General features: G+C 45.0%; 1 protein-coding gene and 2 long non-coding RNA genes across 5 annotated transcripts in view; 2 read left to right on the top strand and 1 right to left on the bottom strand.

The window, feature by feature from the left end:
• The window catches only part of atp6ap1a (ATPase H+ transporting accessory protein 1a), a 28,958-nt gene extending 10,630 nt beyond the window's left edge, over window positions 1–18,328 (top strand). Inside the window, exons 2-10 of one of the 2 annotated variants that reach the window (XM_029718233.1) lie at window positions 3,502–3,628; window positions 4,243–4,511; window positions 9,916–9,956; window positions 10,099–10,184; window positions 13,421–13,597; window positions 16,596–16,753; window positions 16,890–16,940; window positions 17,025–17,262; window positions 17,977–18,328. In XM_029718233.1, the coding sequence (XP_029574093.1) occupies window positions 3,502–3,628; window positions 4,243–4,511; window positions 9,916–9,956; window positions 10,099–10,184; window positions 13,421–13,597; window positions 16,596–16,753; window positions 16,890–16,940; window positions 17,025–17,262; window positions 17,977–18,186 (1,357 nt within the window). In that variant the 3' untranslated portion in view covers window positions 18,187–18,328. The remainder of the gene's footprint in view (window positions 1–3,501; window positions 3,629–4,242; window positions 4,512–9,915; window positions 9,957–10,098; window positions 10,185–13,420; window positions 13,598–16,595; window positions 16,754–16,889; window positions 16,941–17,024; window positions 17,263–17,976) is intronic. The other variant, XM_029718234.1, reaches the window with a different exon arrangement.
• LOC115165239 (uncharacterized) lies at window positions 3,583–4,232 on the bottom strand. Of its 2 annotated transcripts, none has more exons than XR_003870115.1 (4): window positions 4,041–4,232; window positions 3,914–4,003; window positions 3,750–3,876; window positions 3,583–3,689 (listed from the first exon to the last, which is right to left on the bottom strand). It is a non-coding gene; the product is annotated as an uncharacterized LOC115165239 (long non-coding RNA). The 2 variants fall into 2 exon arrangements; XR_003870114.1 differs by having other exon boundaries at window positions 3,602–3,652.
• On the top strand, window positions 13,611–16,584 carry LOC115165238 (uncharacterized). Its single transcript, XR_003870113.1, has 7 exons — window positions 13,611–13,827; window positions 13,949–14,190; window positions 14,527–14,655; window positions 14,726–14,811; window positions 14,847–15,346; window positions 15,433–15,980; window positions 16,059–16,584. It is a non-coding gene; the product is annotated as an uncharacterized LOC115165238 (long non-coding RNA).
• Window positions 18,329–25,246: the final 6,918 nt, after the last annotated feature.

The raw sequence follows: 25,246 nt of genomic DNA on the forward strand, positions 1-25,246 counted from the left end.
TCAGAGACATATCCTGACATAATGTAAACATTATACATTACCCTCTCTCCCTCAGACATATCCTGACATAATGTAAACATTATGCATTACCCTCTCTCCCTCAGTGACATGTCCTGACAGTGTAAACATTATGCATTACCCTCTCCCTCAGTGACATATCCTGACATAATGTAAACGTTATACATTACCCTCTCTCCCTCAGAGACATTGTTAGTTTCCCAGATCTCCACCCATCACATTCCAAAGCCACCTGTTTTTCCACAGAAAACCCTGAACTTCTGACATAAACCCCAGTCTCTTTCAAACCTTCTATTCTATGCTTCTGATCTATCAAGTCTTTAATATCTCAATGTTCAAAGTTTAGCCCGAATCCAACAATGTATATTTATTTGCTACTGCTCGACTAAGAATTATCTGCTGACTAATTGGGGTCAGCTCTACTCAAATCCATTTGAATGATATTGTTTGTCTGGAAGACTGCATGCAACATTTTGAACTCAAATCCAATTTTATTGGCCGCGTACACATTCAGCAGATGTTATCGCGAGTGTAGCGAAATGCTTATTCCTAGTTCCAACAGTGCCGTAATATGTAACAATTATACTCAAATCCAAAAAATAATGAAGAAATATAGAAATATTAAATGTGAATGATGCTGTTTGTCTCAGTGTTTATCTTTTAAGTTCCCCTCATCTATTTCATGTGTTTATCTAACAGACATTCTGCCTGATTCGCCTGACCTGGTGGAAGACAAAGGCTTTCAGTTCCTTGGCCAAGGATGATGACTACAGTGAGACCCTGGTAGCAATACAGAACAATGAAAGCAAATCCATCAAGGTTGATGTCTGCAATACAAAGGGCATTTGCTGCTCGGCCATGGAGACCCATTTCAGGAAGCTCTGGATGAACAGGTGTTGCAGTTTGGGAAAGCCTGCCGAAGACCACAGTAGGCTACACCCTCAGTGTGTAATGGTTAATCCTTGCTGATTTTCCTCGAGCTGGTCATTACTGCTTCATCTCTACTCATCTTCGTATCTGACAAGTAAACCAGTAATATTCAAGATATTGTTAGCATACAGTACCAGTCAAAAGTTTGGACACCTACTCATTCAAGGGTAATAGTGAAGACATCAAAACTATGAAATAACACATGAAATCATGTAGTAACCAAAAAAAGTGTTAAACAAATCTATATAATATTTTAGAATCTTCAAAGTAGCCACCCTTTGCCTAGATGAAAGCTTTGCACACACTTGGAATTCTCTCAACCAGCTTCACCTGGAATTCTTTTCCAACAGTCTTGAATGAGTTCCCACATATGCTGAGCATTTGTTGGCTGCTTTTCCTTCACTCTGCAGTCCAACTCAATTGGGTTGGGGTCAGGCGATTGTGGAGGCCAGGTCAACTGATACAGCATTCCATCACTCTCCTTCTTGGTCAAATAGCCATTACACAGCCTGGAGGTGTGTTGGGTCATTGTCCTGTTAAAAACAAATGATATTCCCACTAAGCCCAAACCAGATTGTGGTGGCGTATCGCTGTGGTAGCCATGCTGGTCAAGTGTTCCTTGAATTGTAAATAAATCACAGACAGTGTCACCAGCAAAGCACCACCACACCATCACACCACCTCCTCCATGCTTCACGGTGGGAATCACGCATGCAGAGATCATCTGTTCACCCACACCGCGTCTCACAAAGACATGGCGGTTGGAACCAAAAATCTCACATTTGGACTCTAGACCAAAGGACAGATTTCTAATGTCCATTGCTCGTGTTTCTTGGCCCAAGCAAGTCTCTTCTTATTGGTGTCCTTTAGTAGTGGTTTCTTTGCAGCAATTCAACCATGAAGGCCTGATTCACACAGTCTCCTCTGAACAGTTGATGTTGAGATGTGTCTGTTACTTGAACTCTTTGAAGCATTTATTTGGGCTCCAATTTCTGAGTCTGGTAACTCTAACACAGAACCCAAACCGGCTGCGTGCGTGCGCTGCGCTAGCTAGGATATGCCATCGTGCATAAATGCATTTTGTCCCCCCACACCAAATGTGATCACAACACGCAGGTTAAAATATCACAACAAACTCTGAACCAATGACATTAATTTGGGGACAGGTTGAAAAGCATTAAACATGTATGGCAATTTAGCTAGTTAGCTTGCACTTGCTAGCTAATTTGTCCGTTTTAGCTAGCTTGCTGTTGCTAGGGAGTTAAGCACAAATGTAAATGTTATTTGTCACATGCGCTGAATACAACAGGTGTAGACCTTACCGTGGAATGCTTACTTACAAGCCCTTAACCAGGCAAAATCCTAGAAGAAAGCCTGGTTCAGTCTGCTTTCCACCAGACACTGGGAGATTAATTCACCTTTCAGCAGGACAATAACCCAAAACACAAGGCCCAATATATAAATATATATATATATAGTGGAGTTGCTGACCTCGAAGACAGTAAATGTTGCCTAGTTAGTTTGGACTTTAATCGGCTTGAAGGTATATGGCTTTAAAATGGCTGTCTAGCAACGCTCAACAACCGTTTTGAAGAATTTAAAAAAGAATGGTGTGGAAAGCTCTTAGACGTACCCAGAAAGACGCTGCTCTAATAGCTGCCAAATGTGATGCTAACATGTATTGAGATGTGTGAATACTTAATTCTGTATTTCATTTTCAATAAATTTGCAAAAAATTCTAAAACCATGTTTTCACGTTTTCATTCTGGGATATTGTGTGTGTGTGTAGATGGGTGAGAATTTTGAATTCCCGCTGTAACAACAAAATGTGGAATACTTTAAGGGGGTATTATTTTATTCTGAAGGCACAGTATTTTGACAACGCTTGCAGAGCTGTCTAATGGGATAATGAATTGTAGCGAACTGATCAGAGAAGGGACTGGTCGTTCATGGTCTCCTCTCTTCCCAGATACTGGTTCAGGCTATAACATAGAGACGCTTCCTTAAAGAAATTCTACATACAGTGGGGGGAAAAAGTATTAGATCCCTTCATTTCTATTTCCCTCATTAAAATGCAAATCATTTTATAGCATTTTTCTGGATTTTGTTGTTATTCTGTCTCTCACTGTTCAAATAAACCTACTATTAAAATTATAGACTGATCATTTCTTTGTCAGTGGGCAAATGTACAAAATCAGGAGGGGATCAAATACTTTTTCCCCCTCACTGTATGTTCTTGTTGGACAAGTTCAGTTGGGGGGAGATTAAGAGGAGTTTGGACCAGCATCCCATTGACAGGCCGAGTAGCCAAGACACAAACTACCCTTAATTGTGTAACCCAAACCAATAGGGCTGCTTTTTACTGTAACCAATTGTGTATCTGGGAGTGTTGGAGGCAGAAGCCAAGTTTCCATTCTAACCAATTGACAAAGTTGTTTTCTATTTGGAAATTCAGCATCGGTTTGCTGGTCAGACATGTCCTCTTAGTGTTTTCAGTTGAAGTCCCTGTTGCACTCTGTTTGGTAACGTTTGGTCCCTCCTGAACGATGTCAGGTCTGGTCTGCTGTCTCAGGCTGTTCCTGCTGCTGGTCACATAGTGGGGGTCACTCAGCTGAACTCATACCTGGAGACCGCCCTGGGGTCATCCCCACGCAATGTACTGCTCTTCCTGCAGGACAAGGTGATACACACCACATACACCTACCTCAGTAACCCGTATACCACTCACCACTCAAACCTACCTTAGTAACTCGTATACCACTCACACCTACCTTAGTAACCCGTATACCACTCAAACCTACCTCAGTAACCCGTATACCACTCACCACTCAAACCTACCTTAGTAACCCGTATACCACTCAAACCTACCTTAGTAACTCGTATACCACTCAAACCTACCTCAGTAACCCGTATACCACTCAAACCTACCTCAGTAACTCGTATACCACTCACCACGCAAACCTACCTTAGTAACCCGTATACCACTCAAACCTACCTTAGTAACTCGTATACCACTCACACCTACCTTAGTAACCCGTATACCACTCAAACCTACCTCAGTAACCCGTATACCACTCACCACTCAAACCTACCTTAGTAACCCGTATACCACTCAAACCTACCTCAGTAACTCGTATACCACTCAAACCTACCTCAGTAACCCGTATACCACTCAAACCTACCTCAGTAACTCGTATACCACTCACACCTACCTTAGTAACCCGTATACCACTCACCACGCAAACCTACCTTAGTAACCCGTATGTTAGTTGTCTCACTGTCTCCTCCCTCTAGATGAGTATTGAGGACTTCACCATGTACGGAGGGGCGTTTGGCAACAAGCAGGACAGTGCCTTCCCTAACCTAGAGGGGGCGCTCCTCTCCAGCCCTTCCTCATTGGTCCTGCCTACTGTGGCCTGGCCAGCATCCAATGCTGTGATTGGTCAACTCCAGGACCAATTAGACACCTCTCCTCTCTACTTGGACCCAGAGATGCTCAGCCAGCTACGACTCAATGCTTCTACACCCGCCCTGCTGGTCTTCAGACTACCCTACAGCACCGGGTACGGTTCTGTTTGTCCCTCTGGTTCTGTTTGTCCCTCTGGTTCTGTTTGTCCCTCTGGTTCTGTTTGTCCCTCTGGTTCTGTTTGGTTCTGTTTGTCCCTCTGGTTCTGTTTGGTTCTGTTTGTCCCTCTGGTTCTGTTTGTCCCTTTGGTTCTGTTTGTCCCTCTGGTTCTGTTTGGTTCTGTTTGTCCCTCTGGTTCTGTTTGGTTCTGTTTGTCCCTCTGGTTCTGTTTGGTTCTGTTTATCCCTCTGGTTCTGTTTGGTTCTGTTTGTCCCTCTGGTTCTGTTTGTCCCTCTGGTTCTGTTTGGTTCTGTTTGTCCCTCTGGTTCTGTTTGGTTCTGTTTATCCCTCTGGTTCTGTTTGGTTCTGTTTGTCCCTCTGGTTCTGTTTGTCCCTCTGGTTCTGTTTGGTTCTGTTTGTCCCTCTGGTTCTGTTTATCCCTCTGGTTCTGTTTGTCCCTCTGGTTCTGTTTTATGGTTTACAGTGTTTCCCCTAGTATTTTTTTCAGCAGCGGTGGCAAAGTTTAAAACAATTTTTTAAAGGCCATCCTTTTAGTCGCAAAGACAGTATTTTGATGTTTTAAAGTAATTGCCAAGTGTTTTCAGATTTGATTGAAATATAACCTGTAATTATGTATAATATGAGTGGGCAATTAAGTTAAAGTGAAATAGTTTAAATCCTCCTGAGGAGTATTACATACTCTGAGGTGTGGTTTTTGATGTCTTTTCTTCAATTTATTCTTTGGCCACAAATACAACCGATACTACGTTGTCCGCTACATTTTTGTTTAGTGGATTTGCAGCAGAGCGCACACCTGAATCAAATCACATTTTATCACATGCTTCATAAACAACATGAAAACAACAGGTCTAGACTAACAGTGAAATGCTTGGTAAACAACAGGTGTAGATTAACAGTGAAGTGCTTGGTCAACAGCAGGTCTAGATTAACAGTGAAATGCTTCCTGACAGGTCTTGGTCAACAGCAGGTGTAGACTAACAGTGAAATGCTTGGTCAACAGCAGGTCTAGATTAACAGTGAAATGCTTCCTGACAGGTCTTGGTCAACAACAGGTCTAGACTAACAGTGAAATGCTTCCTGACAGGTCTTGGTCAACAACAGGTGTAGATTAACAGTGAAATGCTTGGTCAACAGCAGGTCTAGATTAACAGTGAAATGCTTCCTGACAGGTCTTGGTCAACAGCAGGTCTAGATTAACAGTGAAATGCTTCCTGACAGGTCTTGGTCAACAACAGGTCTAGACTAACAGTGAAATGCTTCCTGACAGGTCTTGGTCAACAGCAGGTGTAGATTAACTTCTCTGGGCTACGTGGGACGCTATCGTCCCACCCACGGTTCACACTATTCAACAGCCAGTGGAAAATCAGAGCGCCAAATTCGAAAACAACAATGTCATAATTCAAATTTCTCAAACATAGAACTATTTTACACCATTTTAAAGATAAACATCTCCTTAATCCAACCACGTTGTCCGATTTCAAAAAGGCTTTACGGCGAAAGCATAAAGTTAGATTATGTTAGGACAGTACATAGACAAATAATTACACACAGCCATTTTCAATGCAAGGACAGGCGTCACCAAAAGCAGAAAACCAGCTAAAATTATGCACTAACCTTTCGACAATCTTCATCAGATGACACTCCTAGGACATTATGTTAGACAATACATGCATTTTTTGTTCTATCAAGTTCATATTTATATCCAAAAACCCCATTTTACATTGGCGCGTGACGTTCAGAAAATGTATTTCCCCCAAAACTCCCGGTGAAAGGGCACATCAATTTACAAAAATACTCATCATAAACGTTGATAAAATATTTAACTGTAATTCAAAGAATTATAGATTAACATCTCCTGAATGCAACCGCTTTGATAGATTTCAAAATAACTTTACGGGGAAAGCACACTTTGCAATAATCTGAGTACGGCGCTCAGAAAAATACATCAAGTAATACAGATACCCGCCATTTTGGAGTCATCTAAAATCATAAATAGCATTAGAAATATTCACTTACCTTTAATAATCTTCATCAGAAGGCACTTCCAGGAATCCCAGGTCCACAATAAATGTTTTGTTCGATAAAGTTCATAATGTATGTCCAAATATCTCCATGTTGTTTCTGCGTTCAGTAAGCTACTCAAAATGTAGGAAGCGCCCAGAAAATGTCACGACGAAAAGTCAAAAAAAGTTATATTTACGTTCGTTCAAACATGTCAAACGTTGTATAGCATCAATCTTTAGGGTCTTTTTAACTTCAAACTTCAATAATATTCCAACCGGACGATTGCACTGTCTTGAAAAAAATGTTTTGGAACACAGCTATCTCCTCACGTGAATGCGCACAATGAACTCATGTGATTTTCTGAGTCACCAACTTCCCAGCCTTCTTGTTCGTTCTCTGTTCACTGCAAAAGGCTGAAACAAGGTTCTAAAGACTGTTGACACCTAGTGGAAGCCTTAGGAAGTGCAAAATTAACCCTAAGTCACTGTGTGTTAGAAAGGCAATGACTTGAAAAGACTACAGGCATCAGATTTCCATTTCCGGGTTGGATTTTTCTCAGGTTTTTGCCTGCCATATGAGTTATGTTATACTCACAGACATCATTCAAACAGTTTTGGAAACTTTAGGGTGTTTTCTATCCAAATCTACTAATAATTTGCAAATATTTGACTCTGGGCCCAAGTATTAGGCCGTTTACTCTGGGCACGCTTTTCATCCAAAAGTGAAAATACTGCCCCCTATACCCCAACTGTCCCTTCTCAACAATGCAGAGGAAGAAAGATCAATAATAGAAAAATAACTAGAGAAGTACATTTCCTGAAGAAAATGTGGTGTGCTTGTTATAATGGTTAATTAAGTTATAGTGGTGGTGTCTGGTTAGTTATAGTGGTGGTGGTGTCTGGTTAGTTATAGTAGTGGTGGTGGTGTCTGGTTAGTTATAGTAGTAGTGGTGTCTGGTTAGTTATAGTAGTGGTGGTGTCTGGTTAGTTATAGTAGTGGTGGTGTCTGGTTAGTTATAGTAGTGGTGGTGTCTGGTTAGTTATAATAGTGGTGGTGTCTGGTTAGTTATAGTAGTGGTGGTGGTGTCTGGTTAGTTATAGTAGTGGTGGTGGTGTCTGGTTAGTTATAGTAGTGGTGGTGGTGTCTGGTTAGTTATAGTAGTGGTGGTGGTGTCTGGTTAGTTATAGTAGTGGTGGTGGTGTCTGGTTAGTTATAGTAGTGGTGGTGGTGTCTGGTTAGTTATAGTAGTGGTGGTGGTGTCTGGTTAGTTATAGTAGTGGTGGTGGTGTCTGGTTAGTTCTAGTAGTGGTGGTGGTGTCTGGTTAGTTCTAGTAGTGGTGGTGGTGTCTGGTTAGTTCTAGTAGTGGTGGTGGTGTCTGGTTAGTTCTAGTAGTGGTGGTGGTGTCTGGTTAGTTCTAGTAGTGGTGGTGGTGTCTGGTTAGTTCTAGTAGTGGTGGTGGTGTCTGGTTAGTTCTAGTAGTAGTGGTGGTGGTGTCTGGTTAGTTCTAGTAGTAGTGGTGGTGGTGTCTGGTTAGTTATAGTAGTGGTGGTGGTGGTGTCTGGTTAGTTATAGTAGTGGTGGTGGTGGTGTCTGGTTAGTTATAGTAGTAGTAGTGGTGGTGGTGGTGTCTGGTTAGTTCTAGTAGTAGTAGTAGTAGTGGTGGTGGTGGTGGTGTCTGGTTAGTTATGAGAGAGAGAGAGAGAGAGAGAGAGAGAGAGAGAGAGAGAGAGAGATTAACTAACCTCTCTAGGGTAGGTGGCACCAAATCGTCCCACCTACGTAACAGCCAGTGGAATCCTGTGGCGCGTTATTCAAATACCTTAGAAATGCTATTACTTCAATTTCTCAAACATATGACTATTTTAAAGACAAGACTCTCGTTAATCTAACCACACTGTCCGATTTCAAAAAGGCTTTACAACGAAAGCAAAACATTAGATTATGTCAGCAGAGTACCCAGCCAGAAATAATCAGACACCCATTTTTCAAGCTAGCATATAATGTCACACAAACCCAGAAGACAGCTAAATGCAGCACTAACCTTTGATGATCTTCATCAGATGACACACCTAGGACATTATGTTATACAATACATGCATGTTTTGTTCAATCAAGTTCATATTTATATCAAAAACCAGCTTTTTACATTAGCATGTGACGTTCAGAACTAGCATACCCCCGCAAACTTCTGCCGAATTTACTAACAATTTACTAAATTACTCACGATAAACGTTCACAAAAAGCATAACAATTATTTTAAGAATTATAGATACAGAACTCTTCTATGCACTCTGTCCGATTTTAAAATAGCTTTTTGGTGAAAGCACATTTTGCAATATTCTAAGTAGATAGCCCGGCATCACAGGGCTAGCTATTTAGACACCCAGCAAGTTTAGCCTTCACCAAACTCCGATTTACTATTAGAAAAGTTTGATTACCTTTGGTGTTCTTCGTCAGAATGCACTCCCAGGACTTCTACTTCAATAACAAATGTTGGTTTGGTCCCAAATAATCCATAGTCCACCCTCAGGATTGCGTCAGCCACAACAGTAACTGTGTGATGGTGGGGATGCAGAGTTGTTCAAAACAGCTCGTGTGTTTTTGCTCTAGCTCCTCAACGGCACAGCTAGGACAGCTAGAAACACCTTATTGTTGAACTCGAGTGATAAAAATGCATTGAAATGACTTAGGAAGTGTTCACACTTTGGAGAGGGGTGTGGCCCATCAAACTTGTGTGTTTTAGTTTTTTTCATGCAGTTACCCAACGTTTTCCAGGAATATTCTTATGTTATCATATTACTGAATGTATAGTACAGTAAATGTCAAATGAACATAAAATCAGCAGTGTAAGGATTCAGTCTTGTTAGGTGAACTGTTGTCCTCAAATTTAGTCTAATCATTTCCCCATTTTCTCCAAACTGTTCCTTTTCTGTTGCTACCGTTGTTATGCATATGATTTATATATTTCAATGTAGCCCTATCCATATAGGCTAATTCTCACTAGTGTAAAGGGTTAAAGCAAATATTCTGAAATTCTACACATTAAGGCCATTTAGTTATGCCATCTGAGTGACTCAAACATAACTAAATCAATGGGAGCCCAATGCCATGACGTTTTGGGCATTTTAGATTCTCCCTGACGGTTGTAGTTTGGAATGGCGGCCATGATAAATGGATAAAGGGGAAATGTTTTTTTTCTTCTTCTGAATATGGGTGTGGTCTGTCTGGTTGTGGGGGTGGTCTATCTGCATGTGGGTGTGGTCTCTCTGATCGTGGGTGTGGTTTGTCTTTACATGGGTGTGGTCTGTCTGGTTGTGGGGGTGGTTTGTCTTTACATGGGTGTGGTCTATCTGATTGTGGGTGTGGTTTCTAACAGGGCCGATCTGATGTCCGTTAAGGAGGTTCTCAGCGGGAATGGTGAGTGTTCTATATTGGTCTATAGTTCTACTGTACGGTGGCTCTGCTGGGACAAACATCGCCTGCATTCACTGTGTTCCTTATAACAGCATGATACAGATTGCTGAATACTAACTTTGTGTGTGTGTGTGTGTGTGTGTAGATGAGGTGATTGGACAGGTGATGAGCATTATGAAGAGCCAGTCTGTCCCCTACACTGCCGTCTACACTGCAGTGAGACCCTCGCGGGTAAGTGTGTTTACGTGCGTGTTAAGGCCGGGACTATACCAGTATCGCCATACTCCTTAGTATCGTGGCAAGGGGGGGGGGAACAAAGCTGATTTAACTTCTTTATAAAAACAGCCCTGATTTTGGAAACAAACAACATTGTTGTCCTCAAGTCACATTTTGATTTCTACTGAAGAACAACATAAACACAACATGTGAAGTGTTGGTCCCATGTTTCATGAGTTGAAATATTAAAGATCCTAAACATGTTCCAGATGCACAAACAGCTTTTCTCTCTAATGTTGTGCACAGATTAGTTTACATCCCTGTTAGTGAGCATTTCTCCTTGGTCAAGAGAGTTCATCCACCTGACACGTGTGGCATATCATGAAGCTGATTAAACAGAATGGTCATTACACAGGTGCACCTTGTGCTGCGGAACTAGGGCTGTTACGGTGATCGTATTATCGCCACACTGGCGGTCACGAGTTATGATGGCAGTCAAATTCCACGTGAACATTTAGTCACGGGAATTAGGCTTCTCCAAGCTCTGATGCTGCTGATGGTCTACTAGCCATATTATGGCATTAACAGCTCAAATAAGCAAAGAGAAATGACAGTCCATCATTACTTTAAGACATGAAGGTCAGTCAATCCTGAAAATGTCAAGAACTTGGAAAGTTTCTTCAAGTGCAGTCACCAAAACCATCAAGCGCTGTGATGAAACTCTCTTGTGAGGACCGCCACAGGAAAGGAAGACCCAGAGTTACCTCTGCTGCAGAGGATAGGTTCATTAGAGTTACCAGCCTCAGAAATTGCAGCCCAAATAAATGCTTCACAGAGTTCAAGTAACAGACACATCTCAACATCAACTGTTCAGAGGAGACTGTGTGAATCAGGCCTTCATGGTTGAATTGCTGCAAAGAAACCACTACTAAAGGACACCAATAAGAAGAAGAGACTTGCTTGGGCCAAGAAACATGAGCAATGGACATTAGACCGGTGGAAATCTGTCCTTTGGTCTGATGAGTCTGATGAATATTTAGATTTTTGGTTCCAACCGCCATGTCTTAGTGAGTTCAGAGTAGGTGAACGGATCTCTTCATGTGTGGTTCCCACCGTGAAGCATGGAGGAGGAGGTGTGTTGGTGCATTGCTGGTGACACTCTGAGATGTATTTAGAATTCAAGGCACACTTAACCAGCATGGCTACCACAGCATTCTGCACCGATACACCATCACATCTGGTTTGGGCTTAGTGGGACTGTCATGACCCAAAACACACCTCCAGGCTGTGTAAGTCCTATTGACCAAGAAGGAGAGGGATGGCGTGCTACATCAGAAGACCTGGCCTCCACAATCACCCGACATATCCCGTGTGTGTGTGTGTGTGTGTGTGTGTGTGTGTGTGTGTGTGAACCCAAACGCGCTTCTGTCCGGCTTTAACATTAAAGGGGAATCAGGTGCTCCACTGATGGATTTGAAAATTCATCTCATTCCAAAATCATGGGCATTAATATGGAGTTGGTCCCCCCTTTGCTGCTGTAACAGCCCCCACTCTTCTGGGAAGTCATTAATATGGAGTTGGTCCCCCTTTGCTGCTATAACAGCCTCCACTCTTCTGGGAAGTCATTAATATGGAGTTGGTCCCCCTTTGCTGCTATAACAGCCTCCACTCTTCTGGGAAGTCATTAATATGGAGTTGGTCCCCCTTTGCTGCTATAACAGCCTCCTCTCTTCTGGGAAGGCTTTCCACTAGATGTTGGAACATTGCTGCGGGGACTTGCTTCCATTCAGCCACAAGAGCATTAGTGAGGTCGGCCACTGATGTTTGGCGATTAGGCCTGATTCGGTGTTCCAATTCATCCCAAAGTGTTCGATGGGGTTGAGGTCAGGACTCTGTGCAGGCCAGTCAAGTTCTTCCACTCCCATCTCGACAAACCATTTCTGTATGGACCTCGCTTTGCGCACAGGGGGCCATTGTCATGCTGAAACAGGAAAGGGCCTTCCCCAACTGTTGCCACGAAGTTGGAAGCACAGAATCGTCTAGAATGTCATTGTATGCTGTAGCGTTAAGATTTCCCTTCACTGGAACTAAGGGACCTGAACCATGAAAAACAGCCCCAGACCATTATTCCTCCTCCACCAAACTTTACAGTTGACACTATTCATTGGGGCAGGTAGCATTCTCCTGGCATCCGCCAAACCCAGATTCGTCCGTCGGACTGCCAGATGGTGAAGTGTGATTCATCACTCCAGAGAACGTGTTTCCACTGCTCCAGAGTCCAATGGCGGCGAGCTTTACACCACTCCAGCCGACGCTTGGCATTGCGCATGGTGATCTTAGGCTTGTGTGCGGCTGCTCGGCCACGGAAACCCATTTCATGAAGCTCCCGACGAACAGTTCTTGTGCTGACGTTGCTTCTAGAGGTAGTTTGGAATTCGGTGGTCTCGTTCTGTCTCGTTCTGTGAGCTAATGAGGCCTACCGCTTTGGAAACTTTTAGGAGCACTTATAGTTGATTTGACTTACGGACTTGTTGGAAAGGTGGCATCCAATGACGGTGCCACGTTGAAAGTCACTGAGTTTTTCACTAAGGCTAGTCTACTGCCAATGTTTGTCTATGGAGATTGCATGGCTGTGTGTTCGATTTTATACACCTGTCATCAACGGGTGTGGCTGAAATAGCAGAATCCACTCATTTGAAGGGGTGTTCACATACTTTTGTATACGTATGTACAGCGCATTCGGTAAGTGTTCAGACCCCTCCCTGTGGAAAAAGACTGAATACTTTCCACAGGCACTTTATGTATGTACCTCCCACCCTTTTCAGAAGGCTCTGATGAAGGCAGACTATGCACAAACATAAACCTGTTTTCTATTGTCAGTGAACCAGATTCATGCACAAACATAAACCTGTTTGTGTTGTCAGTGAACCGGATTCATGCACAAACATGAACCTGTTTGTGTTGTCAGTGAACCGGATTCATGCACAAACATGAACCTGTTTGTGTTGTCAGTGAACCGGATTCATGCACAAACATGAACCTGTTTGTGTTGTCAGTGAACCGGATTCATGCACAAACATGAACCTGTTTGTGTTGTCAGTGAACCGGATTCATGCACAAACATGAACCTGTTTGTGTTGTCAGTGAACCGGATTCATGCACAAACATGAACCTGTTTGTGTTGTCTTTGTTTTCCCGGATAGTCACCAGGTGCCGTATCCTGTTAACCATCTTTCTCTCCTTCTCTCTAGCAGGTGTCATCTATTTCTATGGATATGGAGGCTGGCGTAAGAGGAGGGCGCTCTCTGTTGCAGTACGGAGACAGAAAGAGGGAGAGAGAGAGACAGAGGGAGAAGGAAAGGGCAGAGAAGAAGGCCAACGACAGGGCATCAGAAAGGACAGGAGTCTACCCACCAGTGGAGTTTAAGGTTCTCTCTCTCACTCACTCTCACACACACGCTGAAGGTAAAGAGCCTCTTTAGTTGCATGGATAAATAAATAACTATGAAATAATAAAACTGAGACTCAGTGATTTGGCGTTGCCACGAGCACCAGGATATTGTAAACAAGAGCGTTATAAGACATTGCACTTGCCCCAAAAATCTGCCCGAGTACATGGTACTCTTCGCCCTGCTGTAACGGGGTAACAGAGCAGTAGGTGGTACTCTTCGCCGTGCTGTAACGGGGTAACAGAGCAGTAGGTGATACTCTTCGCCCTGCTGTAACGGGGTAACAGAGCAATAGGTGGTACTCTTCGCCCTGCTGTAACAGAGCAGTAGGTGGTACTCTTCGCCCTGCTGTAACAGAGCAGTAGGTGGTACTCTTCGCCCTGCTGTAACAGAGCAGTAGGTGGTACTCTTCGCCCTGCTGTAACGGGGTAACAGAGCAGTAGGTGGTACTCTTCGCCCTGCTGTAACGGGGTAACAGAGCAGTAGGTGGTACCCTTCGCCCTGCTGTAACGAGGTAACAGAGCAGTAGGTGGTACTCTTCGCCCTGCTGTAACGGGGTAACAGAGCAGTAGGTGGTACCCTTAGCCCTGCTGTAACGAGGTAACAGAGCAGTAGGTGGTACTCTTCGCCCTGCTGTAACGGGGTAACAGAGCAGTAGGTGGTACCCTTAGCCCTGCTGTAACGAGGTAACAGAGCATTAGGTGGTACTCTTCGCCCTGCTGTAACGGGGTAACAGAGCAGTAGGTGGTACTCTTCGCCCTGCTGTAACGGGGTAACAGAGCAGTAGGTGGTACTCTTCGCCCTGCTGTAACGAGGTAACAGAGCAGTAGGTGGGACTCTTCGCCCTGCTGTAACGGGGTAACAGAGCAGTAGGTGGTACTTTTCACCCTGCTGTAACAGAGCAGTAGGTGGTACTCTTCGCCCTGCTGTAACGGGGTAACAGAGCAGTAGGTGGTACTCTTCATCCTGCTGTAACGGGGTAACAGAGCAGTAGGTGGTACCCTTCGCCCTGCTGTAACGAGGTAACAGAGCAGTAGGTGGTACTCTTCGCCCTGCTGTAACAGAGCAGTAGGTGGTACTCTTCGCCCTGCTGTAACAGATCAGTAGGTGGTACTCTTCGCCCTGCTGTAGCGGGGTAACAGAGCAGTAGGTGGTACCCTTCGCCCTGCTGTAACGAGGTAACAGAGCAGTAGGTGGTACCCTTCGCCCTGCTGTAACAGAGCAGTAGGTGGTACTCTTCGCCCTGCTGTAACAGAGCAGTAGGTGGTACTCTTCGCCCTGCTGTAACGGGGTAACAGAGCAGTAGGTGGTACTCTTCGCCCTGCTGTAACGGGGTAACAGAGCAGTAGGTGGTACCCTTCGCCCTGCTGTAACGAGGTAACAGAGCAGTAGGTGGTACTCTTCGCCCTGCTGTAACGGGGTAACAGAGCAGTAGGTGGTACCCTTAGCCCTGCTGTAACGAGGTAACAGAGCAGTAGGTGGTACTCTTCGCCCTGCTGTAACGGGGTAACAGAGCAGTAGGTGGTACTCTTCGCCCTGCTGTAACGGGGTAACAGAGCAGTAGGTGGTACTCTTCGCCCTGCTGTAACGAGGTAACAGAGCAGTAGGTGGTACTCTTCGCCCTGCTGTAATGGGGTAACAGAGCAGTAGGTGGTACTTTTCACCCTGCTGTAACAGAGCAGTAGGTGGTACTCTTCGCCCTGCTGTAACGGGGTAACAGAGCAGTAGGTGGTACTCTTCATCCTGCTGTAACGGGGTAACAGAGCAGTAGATGGTACCCTTCGCCCTGCTGTAACGAGGTAACAGAGCAGTAGGTGGTACTCTTCGCCCTGCTGTAACAGAGCAGTAGGTGGTACTCTTCGCCCTGCTGTAACAGATCAGTAGGTGGTACTCTTCGCCCTGCTGTAGCGGGGTAACAGAGCAGTAGGTGGTACCCTTCGCCCTGCTGTAACGAGGTAACAGAGCAGTAGGTGGTACTCTTCGCCCTGCTGTAACAGAGCAGTAGGTGGTACTCTTCGCCCTGCTGTAACAGAGCAGTAGGTGGTACTCTTCGCCCTGCTGTAACGGGGTAACAGAGCAGTAGGTGGTACTCTTCGCCCTGCTGTAACGGGGTGACAGAGCAGTAGGTGGTACTCTTCGCCCTGCTGTAACGGGGTAACAGAGCAGTAGGTGGTACTCTTCGACCCGCTGTAACGGGGTAACAGAGCAGTGTAACGGGGTAACAGAGCAGTAGGTGGGACTCTTCGCCCTGCTGTAACGGGGTAACAGAGCAGTAGGTGGGACTCTTCGCCCTGCTTTAACGGGATAACAGAGCAGTAGGTGGTACTCTTCGCCCTGCTGTAACGGGATAACAGAGCAGTAGGTGGTACTCTTCGCCCTGCTGTAACAGAGCAGTAGTTGGTACTCTTCGCCCTGCTGTAACGGGGTAACAGAGCAGTAGGTGGTACTCTTCGCCCTGCTGTAACGGGGTAACAGAGCAGTAGGTGGTACTCTTCGCCCTGCTGTAACGGGGTAACAGAGCAGTAGGTGGTACCCTTCGCCCTGCTGTAACGGGGTAACAGAGCAGTAGGTGGTACTCTTCGCCCTGCTGTAACGGGGTAACAGAGCAGTAGGTGGTACTCTTCGCCCTGCTGTAACGGGGTAACAGAGCAGTAGGTGGTACTCTTCGCCCTGCTGTAACGGGGTGACAGAGCAGTAGGTGGTACTCTTCGCCCTGCTGTAACAGAGCAGTAGGTGGTACTCTTCGCCCTGCTGTAACGGGGTAACAGAGCAGTAGGTGGTACTCTTCGCCCTGCTGTAACAGAGCAGTAGGTGGTACTCTTCGCCCTGCTGTAACGGGGGTAACAGAGCAGCAGAGAAGTTTAGCCTCATTTCGTACTCTTCGTTGTTGTGGCAGTCGGCCAGATGCAGCGGTTTACTTCGTTCTGATTCTACCTTTAAGAGACGAGGATTTCATTCTGATCTTCTCTCTCCCCAGGAGGGCGGAGCCGGCTGCATCATGCTGTGGGCGGAGAACCTGACCGTGAGCGTGCTCCGTGGTGGTCGCTGGGAACGACATGACCTCACCGCTCTGACCTTTGGAGAGGGCGTGACCCCTAGGCTCCAGGGCTCCCTCTGCAACCAATCACACTCCAGGTCAGGAACCATGAGAACAGCAGCCGTGTTGAACTTGGAAATGATTGGGATGAATTACGTTGTTATTGATTTTTTTTCTTTTTTTTTTTTTTTTTTCTTTTAATAAAATATTGTTATTTCATCTCTTGTCTGTCAGTCTGGTTCTAAACTATGAGAATATCCTGGGACACCGCTCCTTCAAACTAGTGTGAGTTGACTGGACACACACACACACACACACACACTCAGTTACAAACCAAGACATTTGAACTAAGGTTGTGTGTGTCTCCAGGTTCGCCATGTCCCAGCGTCACTACAAGGTGTCAGCTCGCCGCTGGTTCACGCTGGACGCCGTGGAGATCGAATACGACGGTCAGAAAGCAACGTTTAACGGGAGCCGTAACGTGTACGCACCGGCTGAGTACTCCTACCGCTGCCAGTCGGTCACTAACTTCAGATACCCCGTCCTGGTACCGCGGACCTCCAAAGACCCTGCTAACCAGTGGAGGGTCTCCTTCACGGACTTCCAGGTAGGGGGCTGTGTTTCTGGGGATGCAGTGTGTCTGAAACCCAGACCGTACAATATAAACTGACCGTTGAAACACTTTCTGCTGTTGCTCTCTCTCTCTTCTCTCTCCCTCCCCTCTATATCTCTTCTCCCCCCACTCTCTCTCCCGTCTCCCCCCCTCTATCTCTCTTCTCCCCCCACTCTCTCTCTCTCTCTCTTCTCCCCCCACTTTCTGTCTCTCTCTCCCATCTCCCCCTCTCTCCCGTCTTCCCCTCTCTCTCCCGTCTTCCCCTCTCTCTCCCGTCTCCCCCTCTCTCTCTCCCCCTCCCTCTCTCCCCCTCCCTCTCTCTCTCCCCCTCCCTCTCTCCCGTTCTCTCCCGTCTCCCCTCTCTCTCCCCCGTCTCCCCCCCCTCTCTCTCTCCCCCGTCTCCCCCCCCTCTCTCTCTCCCCCGTCTCCCCCCCTCTCTCTCTCTCCCGTCTCCCCCCCTCTCTCTCCCGTCTCCCCCCCTCTCTCTCTCTCTCTCCCCGTCTCCCCCCCTCTCTCTCCCGTCTCCCCCCCTCTCTCTCCCGTCTCCCTCCCTCTCTCTCTCCCGTCTCCCCCTCTCTCTCCCGTCTCCCTCTCTCCCGTCCTCTCCCGTCTCCCCTCTCTCTCCCCCCCTCTCTCTCTCTCCCGTCTCCCCCCCCTCTCTCTCTCCCGTCTCCCCCCCTCCCCCGTCTCCCCTCTCTCTCCCCCTAGATCCAGGGTTTCAACGTGGCAGGGGGAGAGTTCTCCTATGCCAGTGACTGTGCAGGGTTCTTCAGTCCTGGTATCTGGATGGGACTGCTCACCAGTCTCCTGATGCTCGTGGTCCTAACCTACGGCCTCCATATGATCATGCAGCTACACACCATGGACCGCTTTGATGACCCCAAGGGACCTGCTATCTCCGTACCACAGACTGACTAACACACACACACACACACACACACACACACACACACACACACCTTACATTACTTGTTGAGATCATTCCTTTAGTCACCATAGCAACCAGACCACTCAGCGCATGGGAAAGAATGGAGGGGGATACCGGCCGGAGGGGGGGGGGGGAGATACCGGCCGGAGGAGGGGGAAAGGGGGGGAGCAGGGGGGAATACGGGCTGCTATTTCTCTTACTGAAGGGAGGAGTGTCTGTCCATAGTTTTTGTTAACTTACTGTGAAGATTCTAAATGATCATGTTTAGTCAAAACAGCCCATGTTGTTGTACTTTACATGAATAGCAGCTATATAATGTTATTTATTATCAGCCCATGTTGTTATTTATCAGCCCATGTTGTTGTACTTTACATGAATAGCAGCTATATGACGTGTTGTTATTTATCAGCCCATGTTGTACTTTACATGAATAGCAGCTATATAATGTTATTTATTATCAGCCCATGTTGTTGTACTTTACATGAATAGCAGCTATATGACGTGTTGTTTATTATCAGCCCATGTTGTACTTTACATGAATAGCAGCTATATGACGTGTTGTTATTTATCAGCCCATGTTGTACTTTACATGAATAGCAGCTATATAATGTTATTTATTATCAGCCCATGTTGTTGTACTTTACATGAATAGCAGCTATATGACGTGTTGTTTATTAGTAAAACGTGTTTGACCTTGTGACTGTGTCTCTAGCAGCCTAGCGTAGTAGTGTATAGGTCAACTAGAACTGCTTCTGAAATGGCTTATTCCCTATATAGTGCACTACTTTTAACCAGAGCCCGTAGGGTGCCATTTCAGAAGCAGACTAGGTTTCACTAGGGTTGTGTGTGTGTTTTTGATGTGTGCAGTGTAACAGGGAGTTATTATAGGCTTCAATGGGACTGAAGGGACACAGTGGTACCATAAAGTTACATCAATGTTACTATGAAGTTTACAATGTGACTTAACAGTTAAATGTTACTATGAGGGAAGGTTGAGGCACCCGTGGATTTGGTCAGAATGTTCTGGATGCACCTCTTAACCAGACAGTCAGGTATTAGGGGTCAGAGGTTAGGGGGGGGGGGGGTGACCAGACAGTCAGGTATTAGGGGTCAGAGGTGGGGGGGGGGGGGGTGATGACCCTCTGTGTTTACTGTGAACAAGGAGAGGCATTTCTGTTATTGATTATTCTGTGGTTTATATAAGTTGGGTGTTACTGAGGATTCTGTTAAATTCACTTCCTGTTGTACTGATGAGGCTGTTGTCTGGTCCTATATCATTCCTAGAGGAGTAATGTATTATAACATGTCTCATTATATCATTCCTAGAGGAGTAATGTATTATAACATGTCTCATTATATCATTCCTAGAGGAGTAATGTATTATAACATGTCTCATTATATCATTCCTACAGGAGTAATGTATTATAACATGTCTCATTATATCATTCCTAGAGGAGTAATGTATTATAACATAATGTCTCCATTATATCATTCCTACAGGAGTAATGTATTATAACATGTCTCATTATATCATTCCTACAGGAGTAATGTATTATAACATGTCTCATTATATCATTCCTAGAGGAGTAATGTATTATAACATGTCTCATTATATCATTCCTAGAGGAGTAATGTATTATAACATGTCTCATTATATCATTCCTACAGGAGTAATGTATTATAACATGTCTCATTATATCATTCCTAGAGGAGTAATGTATTATAACATAATGTCTCCATTATATCATTCCTACAGGAGTAATGTATTATAACATGTCTCATTATATCATTCCTACAGGAGTAATGTATTATAACATGTCTCATATCATTCCTAGAGGAGTAATGTATTGTAACATGTGTTCTGTGCTACTGTTGTGGTGAATCTGTGATTAACCCCCCCACACATAGACACAGGTATGTTTCCACTTTTCAGGATATTGTAAATAAAGACACTGCCTAAACATTGCTCAGGGTGAGTCCCAGTCTATATGCTGCCTAGGACTCTATTCAGTCTGCACACCTAGTTACCAGCAGTGGTGTAAAGTATTTACACAAAAAAAACTTTAAAGTCATTTACTTATCTGTACTTTACTATTTACATTTTTTACAACTTTTACATCACTACATTCCTAAAGAAAATGATGTACTTTTTACTCCATACATTTTCCCTGACATCAAAAAGTATTTGTTACATTTTGAATGTTTAGCAGGACAGAACTGCACAAATTCACGCACTTATCAAGAGAACATCCCTGGTCGTCCCTACTGCCTCTGATCTGGAGGACTCACTAAACAGAGAACATCCCTGGTCATCCCTACTGCCTCTGATCTGGAGGACTCACTAAACAGAGAACATCCCTGGTCATCCCTACTGCCTCTGATCTGGAGGACTCACTAAACAGAGAACATCCCTGGTCATCTCTACTGCCTCTGATCTGGAGGACTCACTAAACAGAGAACATCCCTGGTCATCCCTACTGCCTCTGATCTGGAGGACTCACTAAACAGAGAACATCCCTGGTCATCCCTACTGCCTCTGATCTGGAGGCTATCCACTCACTAAACACAAATGCTTTGTTTCTAAGTGAAAATTGTGCCATTGGGTTTCCTTAATATAAGGAATTTGAAACTTTACACATTTACTTTTGATACTTCAGTATATTAAAACCAAATACTTTTAGACTTTTACACAAGAAGTATTTTACTGGGTGACTCACTTTTACTTGAGTCATTTTCAATTGCAGTGTCTTAACTTTTACTCAGGTATTACAATTGAATACTTTTTCCACCACTGGCTACCAGGACCAGTATGTGTTCAGGTGAGATCAGGGACCTCATTTATAAAATGGACTTACGATCAATTCTGATCTGAAGTATGACTGACGCTGAAAACTACCTATAAGTAGTAATTTATAAAACCTGACGCTGAAATGATCTTCTCTACTCAGAGTCTAGACTTCACGTCAGGGATTTTCCTGCTGGTTATGTCACGCTATTCTTTCCCCTTGCAGTTTAAGGTCAGACCATTTCTTTCCCCTTGCAGTTTAAGGCAGACCATTTCTTTCCCCTTGCAGTTTAAGGCAGACCATTTCTTTCCCCTTGCAGTTTAAGGTCAGACCATTTCTTTCCCCTTGCAGTTTAAGGCAGACCATTTCTTTCCCCTTGCAGTTTAAGGCAGACCATTTCTTTCCCCTTGCAGTTTAAGGCAGACCATTTCTTTCCCCTTGCAGTTTAAGGCAGACCATTTCTTTCCCCTTGCAGTTTAAGGCAGACCATTTCTTTCCCCTTGCAGTTTAAGGCAGACCATTTCTTTCCCCTTGCAGTTTAAGGTCAGACCATTTCTGGGACTAAACACCTGCAACTGGATCCTGGACTTCCTGACGGGCCGTCCCCAGGTGGTGAGGGTAGGTAACAACACATCCTCCATGCTGATCCTCAACACAGGGGCCCCTCAGAGGTGTGTGCTCAGTCCCCTCCTGTACTCCCTGTTCACTCATGACTGCATAGCCAGGCACGACTCCAACACCATCATTAAGTTTGCCGATGACACAACAGTTGTGGGCCTGATCACCGACAGCGATGAGACAGCCTATAGGGAGGAGGTCAGAGACCTGGTCGTGTGGTGCCAGGACAACAACCTCTCACTCAACGTGATCAAGACAAAGGAGATGATTGTGGACTACAGGAAAAGGAGGACCGAGCACGCCCCCATTCTCATCGACGGTGTTGTAGTGGAGCAGGTTGAGAGCTTCATGTTCCTTGGTGTCCACATCACCAACAAACTAACGTGGTCCAAGCACACCAAGACAGTCGTGAAGAGGGCACGACAAAACCTCTTCCCCCTCGGGTGACTGAAAAGATTTGGCATGGGTCCTCAGATCCTCCAAAGGTTCTACAGCTGCACCATTGAGAGCATCCTGACTGGTTGCATCACCGCCTGGTACGGCAACTGCTCGGCCTCCGACTGCAAGACACTTCAGAGGGTAGTGCATACGGCCCAGTACATCACTGGGGCCAAGCTGCCTGCCATCCAGGACCTCGTCACCAAGCGGTGTCAAAGGAAGGCCCTAAAAATTGTCAATGACTCCAGCCACCCCAGTCATAGTCTCTGTACCGGCACCCCCTTTGTATAATCTCGCTATTGTTATTTTACTGCTGCTTTTTAATTACTTGTTACTTTTATTTCTTATTCTTACTTTCTATCTTATTGCTTGTTAAGGGCTCGTAAGTAAGCATTTCACTATAAGGTGTTTCACCTGTTGTATTCAGCGCATGTAACTAAAAAACTTTGATTTGATTTATTTGATTTGATTCATAATATTCTGAACCCTTCTCTCCACATATTCTGAATCCTTCTCTCCACATATTCTGAATCCTTCTCTCCACATATTCTGAATCCTTCTCTCCACATATTCTGAACCCTTCTCTCCACATATTCTGAATCCTTCTCTCCACATATTCTGAACCCTTCTCTCCACATATTCTGAATCCTTCTCTCCGCAAATTCTGAATCCTTCTCTCCACATATTCTGAATCCTTCTCTCCACATATTCTGAACCCTTCTCTCCACATATTCTGAATCCTTCTCTCCACATATTCTGAACCCTTCTCTCCACATATTCTGAATCCTTCTCTCCACATATTCTGAATCCTTCTCTCCACATATTCTGAACCCTTTTCTCCACATATTCTGAACCCTTTTCTCCACACATTATAGTGAGTATTGAGGAATGTTGAATTAAAGGTTCACCAAATTTAAAGAGATGGCTTTAGATAAATGTACTGAAACCCCTATTGAATGAAAACTCCATGAGAAAATGTGTTGGCCTTCGAAGTGGAAGGGTTTTCAGCGGTTGAGTGAAATGTATTCAGCACAAGGGACCTGCAAAGCCCGTTATCAAATAAAAACATCTGTCTTGTCCAGGACCAGGGTCTACACAGACCAATCAGAGCTACAGTAGACCTTTATACAAACAAGCCATTTGCCACACGGGCCTGTCATCATTCACTATGAACTGGACTGTGTGTTTACAGTAGGACCTGTCATCATTCACTATGAACTGGACTGTGTGTTAACAGGAAGTAGGGCCTGCCATCATTCACTATGAACAGGACTGTGTGTTTACAGGCAGTAGGACCTGCCATCATTCACTATGAACTGGACTGTGTGTTAACAGTAGGACCTGTCATCATTCACTATGAACTGGACTGTGTGTTTACAGGCAGTAGGACCTGCCATCATTCACTATGAACTGGACTGTGTGTTTACAGTAGGACCTGTCATCATTCACTATGAACTGGACTGTGTGTTTACAGTAGGGCCTGCCATCATTCACTATGAACTGGACTGTGTGTTTACAGTAGGACCTGTCATCATTCACTATGAACTGGACTGTGTGTTAACAGGAAGTAGGGCCTGCCATCATTCACTATGAACAGGACTGTGTGTTTACAGGCAGTAGGACCTGTCATCATTCACTATGAATTGGACTGTGTGTTTACAGTAGGACCTGTCATCATTCACTATGAACTGGACTGTGTGTTTACAGGCAGTAGGACCTGCCATCATTCACTATGAACTGGACTGTGTGTTTACAGGCAGTAGGACCTGCCATCATTCACTATGAACTGGACTGTGTGTTTACAGGCAGTAGGACCTGCCATCATTCACTATGAACTGGACTGTGTGTTTACAGGCAGTAGGACCTGTCATCATTCACTATGAATTGGACTGTGTGTTTACAGTAGGACCTGTCATCATTCACTATGAACTGGACTGTGTGTTTACAGGCAGTAGGACCTGCCATCATTCACTATGAACTGGACTGTGTGTTTACAGGCAGTAGGACCTGCCATCATTCACTATGAACTGGACTGTGTGTTTACAGGCAGTAGGACCTGTCATCATTCACTATGAACTGGACTGTGTGTTTACAGTAGGACCTGTCATCATTCACTATGAACTGGACTGTGTGTTTACAGGCAGTAGGACCTGCCATCATTCACTATGAACTGGACTGTGTGTTTACAGGCAGTAGGACCTGCCATCATTCACTATGAACTGGACTGTGTGTTTACAGGCAGTAGGACCTGCCATCATTCACTATGAACTGGACTGTGTGTTTACAGGCAGTAGGACCTGTCATCATTCACTATGAACTGGACTGTGTGTTTCCAGGCAGTAGGACCTGTCATCATTCACTATGAACTGGACTGTGTGTTTACAGGCAGTAGGACCTGCCATCATTCACTATGAACTGGACTGTGTGTTTACAGGCAGTAGGACCTGCCATCATTCACTATGAACTGGACTGTGTGTTTACAGGCAGTAGGACCTGTCATCATTCACTATGAACTGGACTGTGTGTTTACAGTAGGGCCTGTCATCATTCACTATGAACTGGACTGTGTGTTAACAGGCAGTAGGACCTGTCATCATTCACTATGAACTGGACTGTGTGTTTACAGTAGGACCTGCCATCATTCACTATGAACTGGACTGTGTGTTTACAATAGGGCCTGCCATCATTCACTATGAACTGGACTGTGTGTTTACAGTAGGACCTGCAATCATTCACTATGAACTGGACTGTGTGTTTACAGGCAGTAGGACCTGCCATCATTCACTATGAACTGGACTGTGTGTTTACAGTAGGGCCTGCCATCATTCACTATGAACTGGACTGTGTGTTTACAGGCAGTAGGACCTGCCATCATTCACTATGAACTGGACTGTGTGTTTACAGGCAGTAGGACCTGCCATCATTCACTATGAACTGGACTGTGTGTTTACAGTAGGGCCTGCCATCATTCACTATGAACTGGACTGTGTGTTTACAGTAGGACCTGCCATCATTCACTATGAACTGGACTGTGTGTTTACAGTAGGACCTGCCATCATTCACTATGAACTGGACTGTGTGTTTACAGGCAGTAGGACCTGTCATCATTCACTATGAACTGGACTGTGTGTTTACAGTAGGACCTGCCATCATTCACTATGAACTGGACTGTGTGTTTACAGTAGGACCTGCCATCATTCACTATGAA

The sequence above is a fragment of the Salmo trutta genome, chromosome 28 (genome assembly GCF_901001165.1).
Source record: "Salmo trutta chromosome 28, fSalTru1.1, whole genome shotgun sequence".
In the NCBI taxonomy this organism is placed as follows: domain Eukaryota; kingdom Metazoa; phylum Chordata; class Actinopteri; order Salmoniformes; family Salmonidae; genus Salmo; species Salmo trutta.